Source organism: Mustela nivalis, assembly GCF_964662115.1.
Source record: "Mustela nivalis genome assembly, chromosome: 18".
NCBI lineage: Eukaryota > Metazoa > Chordata > Mammalia > Carnivora > Mustelidae > Mustela > Mustela nivalis.
The window spans coordinates 16,059,084-16,071,421 of NC_139037.1; the positions used below are offsets into that span (position 1 = coordinate 16,059,084).

Here is a 12,338-nt window from a genome sequence, read left to right on the forward strand (position 1 = left end):
GAGCAGGGGGGTAGAAGGAGACACACAGACTCCCTGCTGAGCAGGGAGGCCTATGCAGGGTTCAATCCCAGGACCTGGGAACCTGAGTCTAAGGCAGCTGCTTAATTGACTGAGCCACCCAGGCGCACCAGAAATACCTGCATTTCAGCAGCAAAAGAATCTTTTCATTTCTCAAGCCAACTTCCACATACATCATCATACCCCTCAAAAAAAGTTACCACTTTTTCACTTTCAGATTAGATATGTACATAAAGCGTTTGATCCTAGAGGGTCTATTTTAAAAAATAATTAGCACTGTTGCTGAAGCTGAAAAGCATGTTATTACCGATTTATTGGAAACCATCTTTTTCTTCCCCAGTCCATCAAACTGCCAATCAGCGTTCTAATATTACACAATTATTCTCCCATTTTTAATCTAAATTCTCCTAAAATAATTATTTTTACCTTGTCAGAGTACGGGGAGGGGAAAAGGTAAAGGGAGAGAGAGAATCTTAAGCAGGCTCGATGCCCAGCACAAAGCCCAATGCAGGGCTTGAGCTCACGACCCTAATATCATGACCTGAGCCGAAATCAAGAGTCAAATGCTTAACAAAATGAGCCACCCAGGTGCCCCTATTCACAGGATATTTGTTAAAGAATGTGTCCTAAAAAATAAAATGCTCACAAAATTTGTCAGTGTCCTGATATTTATAGCAATTATTTAAATATATCTTTTGTCCTCTTCAATCCTAAGTATTTAAGCACAGTGTAAAATATGTACTAGGTATATGTATTATGCAATTTGGGGTTTTTTAAATTATTTTTTTAAAGGATTTTATTTATTTACTTGACAGAGAGAGACACAATGAGAGAGGGAACACAAGTAGGGGGAGTGGGAGAATGAGAAGCAGGCTTCCCCCTGAGCCGGGAGTCTGATGTGGGGCTCGATCCCAGGACTCTAGGATCATGCTTAAACCACTGAGTCACCCAGGCACCCCTTAAATCCTTTCCTGTTGGAAATGGAAGATGTTTTCTACCATCCAGTGATTTAAATACTACTGGATGGCATCACTGGTCAATACTGGATGACGACACTGAAGCTCAGAAAGAATCCTTTATCTCAGAGAGATTAAACATAAAAGGGAATAATTATACTAGGTGATAATTGTATTTATTACATTGTCAAAGAGCCCAAGTACAGGTTGAAGAAGAAAAGAAAACTATTTAACTATTTTACTCCTTGAAAGGGAATGTTATGTTAAGACAAAAGCAGAGATTATCATTATATTAACTTAGATATGAATTAGAGAAAAACAGTTCTGAACAATGCTATTTGGAGGTCACCTCAATGCTTTATCATGTAATACATTCTAATATACTTAGATTAAATAATAAAGGTATTTCTGTCAACTCTAGTCCAATGCCTTCTCATTTTTTTTAGAGACCAAAAAGGGGAAAAAAATACTATTTGTATCATTAAAATCTAGTAATTTAATTACTTGGGTTCTACACCTGTGCCTGGATTAGAACGGATATTAGGATCCAACTGTAGACAAAACAAAGTGTCTAAGCAAAAATCAGAAGATAAGTTATATATGACTCTATCAGAAGTTTTAATACCTGATCGTGCAAAAGTATCACTTCATTAAAAAAAAAAAAAAGGTGGTAAGAGAATTCTAGGAACTAGAACTCTTTAATAGTCAGCTTTTAGAATCATCCCTTTGGGATATGTCTGTTCTCCCCATGACTCACCATCTTCTATCAATGTCTCTTTTATATACAAGGGCTCCTATTAAGAGAGTGTCAACATAAAAGAATAAGTCAGAATGTAAATATTATGGCCCATGTGTGGCTCTACCTTGGCTGACAGGCAGAATTTCAAATGTAAAAAACAGAGTAGGTGAGAATGAAAACAAACAGGCAAAATAAGGTTAAAAACTTATTTTTATTAAAATAAGACCTACTTTTTAAAACCTTATAAATGAGAGGAGAAACTCATGTGGGAGGAAAGTCAATGCTTACTGAATAATCACTAATTATCAGGTAATGTTAAGTATTTTATATATCTAACTTTATAACCTTAAGAAAAAGTTGGTATTAGTGTCTAGTTATAGAGGTAATTTTACAAATTTAATCTCCACAAAATTCCATCTATATGATAGAAATGATATGACAGCAATCAGAATCAAGTTAGAGTCTTATGATTCCAAAAACCCTTACTAATTTTATTATATTTTATTTGTGGGAAAAATAAATACATAGAAATAAAACAATAATACATGTGTGGGGGGATTATATCTAGATTATACCCACACAGCCTTGGCACTTTGAGGTGACTTCTCATTTATTTTTAATTTAATTGACAATAACACCTTTTTATGAAGAAATGACATGTGGGAAATGAATTTTACCTCGGTGGACTAAATAAATACTACTGATGAACACCTACTTGAATTTATTGATGAAAAGGTAATGTACCCTCACTTATGCCAAAAATAAATTCATCAAGTGTCTAATACATCTCATGCCTTTATTACTTTTTTTTAAGATTTTATTTATTTATTTGACAGAGATCATGAGTAGACAGAGAGGTAGGCAGAGAGAGGAGGAATCAGGCTCCCTGCTGAGCTGAGAGCCCAATGTGGGGCTCAATCCCAGGACCCTGAGATCAGGCTTTAACCCACTGAGCCACCCACGTGTCCCCCTTTATTACTTCTTAAGAGCATAATTCATTGAATATTTTGACTTAATCATCTGCCAACATGGTGTTTTTAAAAACTATGAAATATTTAAAACTAATACCCATGTTTCCTCTACTCACATTTTAGCCAATGCTAACATTTTACTACACGATTTTATTTATTCATTTTTTTAAGATTTTATTTATTACTTATTTGGGAGAGAGACAGAGCATGAGATGGGGGAGGGTCAGAGGGAGAAGCGGACTCCCTGCAGAGCAGGAAGCCCAGATGCGGGACTCAATCCTGGTACTCCAGGATCATGACCTGAGCAGAAGTAGTAGCTTAACCAACTGAGCCACCCAGATGCCCTTATTTTATTTTTTAAGATTTTATTTATTCCACAGAGAGAGCAAGGGAGGACATGCAGAGGTGAGTAGCAGTGGAAGAAGCAGGATCCCCACTGGGCAGGAAGCCCGATGCAGGGCTCAACCTTGGGACCCCGGGATCAAGACCTGAGCTGAAGACAGCCACCTACCCAACTGAGCCAATTAGGCACCCGATTTTATTTTTAAGAGAAGAATTGTTAACAGAAACAGGTGAGATCTTTTGCTGTGCCCTACCCTAATCCATTCGCCTCACTTCTGCCCCAGCTGGACTAATATTTATATAACTTCACTGTATTATTTATAAAACTAATTGGTTTTTTTCTTTAAGATTTTATTTTTATTTATTTGAGAAAGAGAGAGCACAAGCAGGGGAGGGAAAGGAAGAAGCACACTCCCCTACTGAGCATGGAGCATGATACAGGGCCCAATGGATCACAGATCTCTGAGATCAGAACCTGAGTTGAAGCCAAACACTTAATCTTAACAGATTGAACCACCCAGGCACGTCTATACAACTGTTATAAAACAATTACTTATGGCAATTGGTATGGCCACACCTTTTACTTATGATATTATCTTACTGGTGATATAAGAAAGTAAGCCCACTTTTGTCCAATAATTTATTAATGTGAAATTGTACAAAACACATAAAAATAGAAACTATTTTGTGTATGTATTTTGTCCATTGAAAGTTGAGAACCACTGAGCAGTTTTAAAATGCTAATCTACAGACCCAGGTAATAAAAAAATGTGCTTTTTCCATCAGAAACAGAATAAATCAAAATATTTATAAAGTTGTTCTAAAAATGATCACAAGGACAATAGAAAGGCAAACATTTAAGGAATAAATCAACAGGCATGTGTACTTTTTGTCAATGGTAAATTATAATATAGATAGCCTCCTGTATTCTTACTTGTTTCTGAATAAATCATTATGTCCCAAGTTTGCTAATGCTTTTCATTTTAATAATGTGATGTTGGGACGCCTGGGTGGCTCAGTTGGTTAAGCAGCTGCCTTCGGCTCAGGTCATGATCCCAGCATCCTGGGATCAAGTCCCACATCGGGCTCTTTGCTCCACAGGGAGCCTGCTTCTCCCTCTGACTCTGCCTTCCCCTCTGTCTGCCTGTGCTCGCTCTCGCTCACTCGCTCTCTGACAAATAAATAAATAAAATCTTAAAAAAAAAAAATAATGTGATGTTAACATAAATCTATATATACATACATACATAATTCTATATGTATAAATGTATACCTTTAGATTAACAATATAATTTCAGGAAAAGACAGAATGAGGAGTAGAATTTTTAAATCTACTTGCAACTTTTTTGTAATTAGAATCTGACTTCCCTCTGGAAGTGGTCCAGTTTTCTAGAAAAAATAGAAATAGCCAAATGGAATAACCAAGATCAACTCAGATTTTAGCTCATAATATCAATACACAGGTTACATAGGTGAATCATCTTTCCTGCTAATGAGCTTTGGGTTTAATTTTAGGAGTAGTATATTACATAAATGGTCAAAATTCTGAAATATGTGTACACAGTTAACTTAGGACAGCAATCAAAAGTAAATTTGCTCCTCAAAATGTATTCAACTAAAAAAAATACAAATTACATAACTGTAAATACTTTCTAGCACTAGTAAATAAATTATAATTCAATGGACTATGTAATTCTGTTGCTGTGAATCATTGTTATTAAAACTTAATGTTCTCCTAGAAATCATATTCCAATTTTATAGATCTTGAAACTTCCAGAATTAAAGGGGTAGATGGCTTTTCCAACTCAATTATCTTACACACGGCTTTGTCCAGGAACTACTGTTATCTAAGTGAAATAATAGCATACAAGCCCCTGAAGTATAATGGCAAGAAGAAAATCTTAGACCTCAGCAGGAAAGAAGAAACGTCTCTCATGCCTGGAAGAACTGAGATATGATGATATGTGAACTGTCTAGCACAATTTGTTACGCAGTAGGAACTCAAAAATGGTAACTTACATTTTCTTCTACTCATTTTTTTGTACTGCTCTGTTGTTATGGATAGTTTAGAAATTCTTATGATTTTATTAGATGATTAAGATGTCTAAAACAAATGAAAGCATAACTGTTCTTTGATAACAGAACATTAATGTAGCTCTCTTGGATCCTCTCTTCCAATATAAATAAGACTCAATTAAGTTCTTTCAGTATAGACAATACCTGTTAGCTACTTGTGATTTACTAACTGCTGTGGCATAAAATTCAAAGCACTATTTAATAGGTTTCTCTCTTCCAATAGAAAAATTTATTAAATGAATCACTTCACAGAAAGTTATAAACTAAAATACAGCCTTTAAAAACCTCCAGTGATCTAACTAGTGGAGATATTCAACAGGTATTTCTATTATACATGCTTGATCTGTGTGTATACCTGTACAGGTTAAAAAGTGCACAAGGATCAGTATCCTGAGACTGATTCATTTGACAGAGAGAGAGATCACAAGTAGGCAGAGAGGTAGGTGGAGGTGGGGGTCAGGGAGCAGGCTCCCTGCTGAGCAGACAGCCTGAAGCGGGGCTAGATTCCAGGACCTTGAGATCATGACCTGAGCCAAAGGCAGAGACTTTAACCCACTGAGCCACCCAGGCACCCCAATAAGTAAATTTTTAAAAATACGTGATTGGTTATACAAGCTATTTATCAATAAAGCTGTTATTTAAGAAAAATATCTGCCATATCTCTTTACAGAAACTCCCTGAACTCTGGTGTAACTGTTTGTGTTAGTTCTTCTAAATAATACTTGTATTTTAGTTCTTTTAACCTAAACTATATGATCCCCCCCCCAAAAAAAAACAAACAAAAAGAATCCTTTCACAATACACATTTCTTGAGCAACTTCTTATTTTGCCAAAAATGCCATTAATTCATTTGGATAACTTTCTTGTGTTAGGAAAATTGCCCCTTTCTTAACTACAGAGAACCTACAATACTGTTCTGAAAGTCTGTGTTTTTTTTTTTTTTTTTAAGATTTTATTTATTTATTTGACAGACAGAGATTACAAGTAGGCAGAGAGGCAGGCAGAGAGAGAGAGAGAGGAGGAAGCAGGCTCCCTGCCCAGCAGAGAGCCCGACGCGGGACTCGATCCCAGGACGCTGAGATAATGACCTGAGCCGAAGGCAGAGGCTTAACCCACTGAGCCACCCAGGCGCCCTGAAAAAGTCTGTGCTTCTAAAACTTATTCATTCACATACCGAACCTCAAACTCTTAACTACCTTTCTAAACCTCAAACTTTTAACTACCCTTCTAATGGGACAAAAGCAGAGGTCTTCAAAAAATGAGAAGGAGTACAAATTTCAGACTGGTGATTCTCAACTGTATCTCCCACATTTTGACACTTGGCCTGTGGAGAGGGGAGGAGTTGTGTAGAAGTAAGCCCTCTTTCCCCCAGCCCCAACCTGGAACTTACCCGATAAAATGATGTTACTGATGGGAGTATGAAAAAGTGTGAATAGTGCAGAGGCAGAAAAAGGTTTGAGATACTCTTTTATCCAATATTCTGAATTGTGGATTAGCAGCATCATGTTTACTCATTCCCTTAGTAATATGTGAAGGGAAAAAAATCTAGATTGGTGAATCTGAGAAACACATTTTAAATAATTAATAAAGACTGTACATGAAAACCTATATGCCCAGCCTCTAATTTCCAAATTTAAATTGATTTAGAACTTGTGAAACACAAACCTTTATAGCAGAACTAGAAGTCTGTTCCCACCAGGCCCTCATACCTGATAGCAGCCAATCCGGCTCCTTCAAAACTCTGAAGAATTAACTACATCAAGAGTCATCATTTTTATACATTTCATACTTAAACAGCAAATGTATAGATTAAAAAATAAAACTCATAGAAGTCTAAATTAATGTGCCTTTCCTTAGACATCATGTCTTTTGGCCAGGAAACACTGAATAACTGGCAATTTACTCCAAAACCTTTCAATAGTTATGTCACTGAAGATATTCATATGTCAAATAAAAAAGCAATACTATTAAGATACCTACTAATTGATTTCCCTATAATATTCTGTAATTTAAACTCTCTTACCTATAATGTTATATGACAAACACTAATCTACTAATAAGACAGAATCCTAGAATAAGATTATATTGGTTACTAAAAGTAAATTTAAGTAAAAAAAAATTACAAATGACTTGGTTTTAGATCACAGAAACTTTCTGTATGTGAATATAAGAAAGCTGTCAATGTTACCTCCTTACACTCTTCACCTTCTGTCAATAACTTCTCAATCTAGTCAGAATTAATTACTTCAGAATACTTCCTTTGGTCAATTCTCTTATTTTCATGATTTTTCAACTCATGCCTTTTAATCTAATTTATCTGGAGAGGATTTTCTCAAATAAATAGAGGGAAGGAGGGAGGATCAACATTCTATTAGTGACCCAAATTCAAGAACTTTCAATATCTATATATACAAACTTGAAATTGAGTTTGGTATTATTTTAAAAGGAAGTGTTCTTTTCCAAACCTCGCTGACATTTTTTCAGCTTTTAAAAGGAACTGGATCTACTGTCAACAGATGTTAAAAAGCACAGAAGAAACAGACTTTTAGTTCTATATAGATTCAATAAGTCTACAAAAAATAATCTCAAAAGATACAAAAGAAATCAGTTAGTCAATTTCTACTTGTGGATTTAAAGTGAAATATTTCATTAAAAATCTTTTTTTTTTCTTATTTTATCATTTGATACAATTTTTAAACAATATTTAAAATTTTAAATTCTAGAAAAAATATTCAGGGACATTTTAGAACCCAGTGGATATAAAGTAAAACCAGGTCTTCTTACCAATTTGATTACTAAAAAGATCACAGTTAAATCCACAGAATCTGTTAGAAAATGTCTGGCAACGCATGAACAGTGAGCAGGGCTGATAAGTTTCTTTGCTATGTTTAAAGTTTTCCTGCCCTCAATCAGGAAGGCTGCACACTGAGTACATAGCTCAGGAAAAAGATCCGTACACAAGGTTAATGGTACATTGGTTAATGCATACAAGAAAAATATATGAAGTTCTAGTACAGTACCAAATCCTTATTTAAACCACAACCTTCCACTTCACTGTTCTTTTTGAAATAAAATGAATTTACTGAAAACAAAACTGTGATGGATTTTAAGGACCATTTAAAAGATGAGAGAGGTATCACTGGATAAGAAACCTCTACTTAGAGGTATAAAACTTGAGTATAATTTTTGTCCTTTTCTTTTTTAAACCGAACATACTTAGCAGTGTTTAAAACCCAACTAAAAAATAAATACAGTTGGGCAATCTAATATTATTGAATGCACTCATTAATTTATCAATAATCAAGACTTTTTTCTATTTGTTTATCCATCAATCTGTTATTCTGGTTCATTAAAAAATGGAACCAATTTTATACAAAGTGTATGATTTGAGAGCTGAGCAAAAATTAACTTGATAAACTTCAAACATTATTTTCCATACTTTTCCATTGATATTACAAAATGTCTTTACATAAATATTACATTCAAATCTTCCATTACTTTCAAATGAATTTAAAAGAAATCTAAAGTCACATGTTTTTAAATGTAGGGAAAAGGTTATATTAACACAATACAAACAGAAAAGAGACTTGAGTACTTGAGTCCTTTTTCAGATTATACAAAATAAAGCATTTTTCTCTTTTAGCAAATTTTTAAAAATAATAATTAAATAGGGACTCAAATGTAATTTTCTATCCATAGCTTGGTATGTAACTTTTTTATATGCAGTCAACAAAAGAGCTTCAAGCTTATTTCCACAGTTGAAGATAAGCTCCTAAAAAATAAATGGCACTAATAGTTGTGCCAATGTGAAATTGTAAGAAATAAGAATTATATCAAGAAGTGTACATTGAAATATTTTAAGGTTAAAAGTGTATTTTTAAACCTCTTAAAAAAAAACCCTCAAATCACACTCTTTTTGATATGAACTTTGCCAGCACTGTTCATGTTGGCCAGATAATACACTAGTTTTCTTTAATAAAATAAAATGAAATGCATACCAGCAGCAACTACAGCTGGAGGAGGCGAGCCTGCCTCACCACCACTTGTCTGACTCATTGATGCTACAGATGTTTCTCTAGATGGAGGCAACTGTAACTCCTTTGGGAGAAGATCATAGACAGATTCTGTAGGAGGAAGGAGAAAAAAGTTTTAAAAGAGTGTAAGTCAATAACCTAATACATGAACATGAAATTAATAGGTCTTTTCACTCAGGAGGAAAACTATATTATTCACACACACACATAAAAAGAACTCCATATAACTACTGTTGTAAAGAATTATTAGCAATTTTTTTTTATTATTCAATTTTACTGAAGAGTGAATTTTCCATTAGTTCTGTCCCCTGTTTTCTTCTTGGTCTCTTCCTTTATATTAAAGATGCTAAGGCTATTAAATTTTAGAACTGAATAAACTCAGACAAAATATAAGAAATGTCAAATAACACAAAATGGAACAAACTCTTTCTTTGTAATAATAAGAGTGTAACTTATACTCTTACCAGCTTTAAAATGGCTTCTCCAATGAGACCACTAGTCTAGCTTTACTCTTCTACCAGCACCTTATAGCAAATACTTTAATTCACTATCATAATGCATTTTTCTCTCCCCCAAAAAGCTAAACAAGGAATGTCACAGCTCAAGGAAATATTATATTTTTATTCTGAGCTATCTCCAAACTCTAGAAAGGCACAAGTATAGGATACTCTTAAATCAGAAAGGATAAATGCCTAAATTAGACTATAATTACTTCTATGTTTTTTTTTTTCAGATTTTATTTGTTTGTCAGAGAGAAAGAGAAAGAGAGAGAGAGAAAGGAGAGAAAGCGCAAGCAGGGGGAGTTTCAGGCAATGGGAGAAGCAGGCTCCCAGCTGAGCAAGGAGCCCAATGCAGTAAGATGGATACCTCTATCCAAGGACCCTGGGATCATGACCTGAGCTGAAGGCAGACGCTTAACCGACTGAGCCACCCAGGCATCCCTATCTTTTATTGTGTTCATATATCTTTTTAAGGTACTTTATAATCACTGTTCATAAATTTATGTTTATATCTACTATTTTAAAAATTCTTTTATAATTATTATTATATGGTTTGGGGCACAAATTAATTCTCAAAATATCTTGTAAAGGTAGTAGAATCAATGTTGGAAGGAACTTCTAACGACCACTTAGAATCATATGCTCATTTTCAAAAGAGTTTAAGGAACTTGCCCAGTATTCCAAGAAATCCAACATTCCAACAAATAAAAAAGACTATTTATTAATCATTTGCATGAGGGATTAAAAAACAAAGGTAGCTCTCTAAGACATTTTATCCTTGATAACAAACAATACTTTTAGTTTACTGATCACTGAATATATATATACTTTGATCCTTCCAATTAATCTTTGAATTATGTATACCAACTTTGACATGGATAGGTGTAAGGAAGAATGGCCTGAAAGAAAGCTAAAACTACAAGTTTTACAATTAAATGATCTTTATTCGCAGCACAGAATCAACTGAAAATTGTCTTTTGAAAAACTCTAATACCTAACACTTGGAGAACCTAATTAAAACAGAAATGCCACTATCATAGGATATTGGTTTTAAAACAATAATCTTTCTCAATACATGCCGAGAATAAGACTTCCTTATGCATAAAAGAGAAACATACTCAAGTCCTTCCTTTTTGTCCAAACAAACCAAAAGAAAATATGAAAATAAAAACAGCTTAGATGAAAAGAGAAAGGATCTATCAAAATATATTTCCATCAGGAAAAATAAAAAGTCCTAGTAATAGCCCATCACCAATAGCACTTTACTAGTTTAGTAAGTATTTCTCCACTTCTTTAATTATTAAATAAGTCAAAGCAAAACAAAACTGTGTGGGTTGAAACACTCTACCTTTCCCAAAGAAGCATATAAAATTGAATCTATATGAGAGGTATAAAAGCAATGTTAATAAAAATACACTGTAAAGTAATTAAATATTAAGTAATTAATTATAAAGTAATTAAATACTTATTATATCTTAGCTCTCCGCACAATCTACCCCCCAAAACAAACAAAGTAACATGCAAGGTAAATTAGAAGGAAGCATGGACTCATTCCTTCATCAAAGGTATTTTCTGATTAACTGACTCAAGTGTTCGGAAATTAAAGAAGTCCGAAATTTTATCATATCTACCCAAGGGAAGAAGCATTTAATACAGTAATTACCATCATAGGCTCTGATTTCACACATAACTGGGTTGGCTCTGTTACTCCAAACAATCTCTCTAAGACTTAAATCCTCATTTAAATTTTTCTTTTGCCCCCTTATCTTGAAGAAACTCTCCCCAAGCTATAATTGTACAACCCAACCACATATGCTGGCCTTACTCTTAAATCTGCTTCCCATAAGACATAAAAAGATTATAGGAATGTAAATTATGCTGTTAATACTGAAGTCATTTACTCCTAAATTCAATCCAAATTACAGTTTTACAGTATTCACTACCCAATGAAAGATCTCCTGAACAAGATCATAGATACTTTAAAATCCATGAAATTGAGGGGTGCCTGGGTGGCTCAGTCATTAAGTGTCTACCTTCAGCTCAGATCATGATCCCAGGGCCCTGGGATCGAGTCCTACATCGGGCTCCCTGTTCAGTGGAAAGCCTGCATCTCCCTCCCCCACTTCCCCTGCTTGTGTTCCCTTTCTCGCTGTGTGTCTCTCTGTCAAATAAATAAATAAATAAATAAATCCACGAAATTGAAAAATTGTCCTAAGTTGGTACTAACCACTTCATGTTAAGACATTTTATCTATTTTCCTTGTGTTATCTTTTAAACTAGTTAAATAAGGAAGGAATGAAATTCTAGGTTTATAAGCACATACTATGAAGACCAAGACCAGGAAATCCATAATGAAAAGGCAGTTTCTTGAGGAAAGACTTCATTAGAAAACAAAAGTAAAATCACTTCTAGATTTCTTTCTTTCTTTTTTATTTTAAAGAAGAGAGAATGGGGCGCCTGGGTGGCTCAGTGGGTTAAGCCGCTGCCTTCCGCTCAGGTCATGATCACAGGGTCCTGGGATCGAGCCCCACAACGGGCTCTCTGCTCGGCGGGGAGCCTGCCTCCTCCTCTCTCTCTGCCTGCCTCTCTGCCTGCTTGTGATCTCTGTCTGTCAAATGAATAAATAAAATCTTTAAAAAAAAAAAAAAAAAGAGAGTGAGAATGGACACAAGCTTTCTTTTGGGGATGGTAAAAATGTTCTA

The 12,338-nt window shown here is 34.5% G+C and overlaps 1 protein-coding gene across 12 annotated transcripts in view; it reads right to left on the minus strand.

The window, feature by feature from the left end:
• NFAT5 (nuclear factor of activated T cells 5) overlaps window positions 1–12,338 on the minus strand; it is a 115,088-nt gene that overhangs the window by 57,195 nt on the left and 45,555 nt on the right. For all 12 annotated transcript variants that reach the window (XM_082711656.1, XM_082711654.1, XM_082711657.1 and 9 more), the window contains one exon: window positions 9,101–9,226. Coding sequence is in view for 3 of the 12 variants with exons in the window: in XM_082711654.1 (XP_082567780.1) it covers window positions 9,101–9,226 (126 nt within the window). In the remaining 9 variants the exon portion in view is untranslated. The remainder of the gene's footprint in view (window positions 1–9,100; window positions 9,227–12,338) is intronic.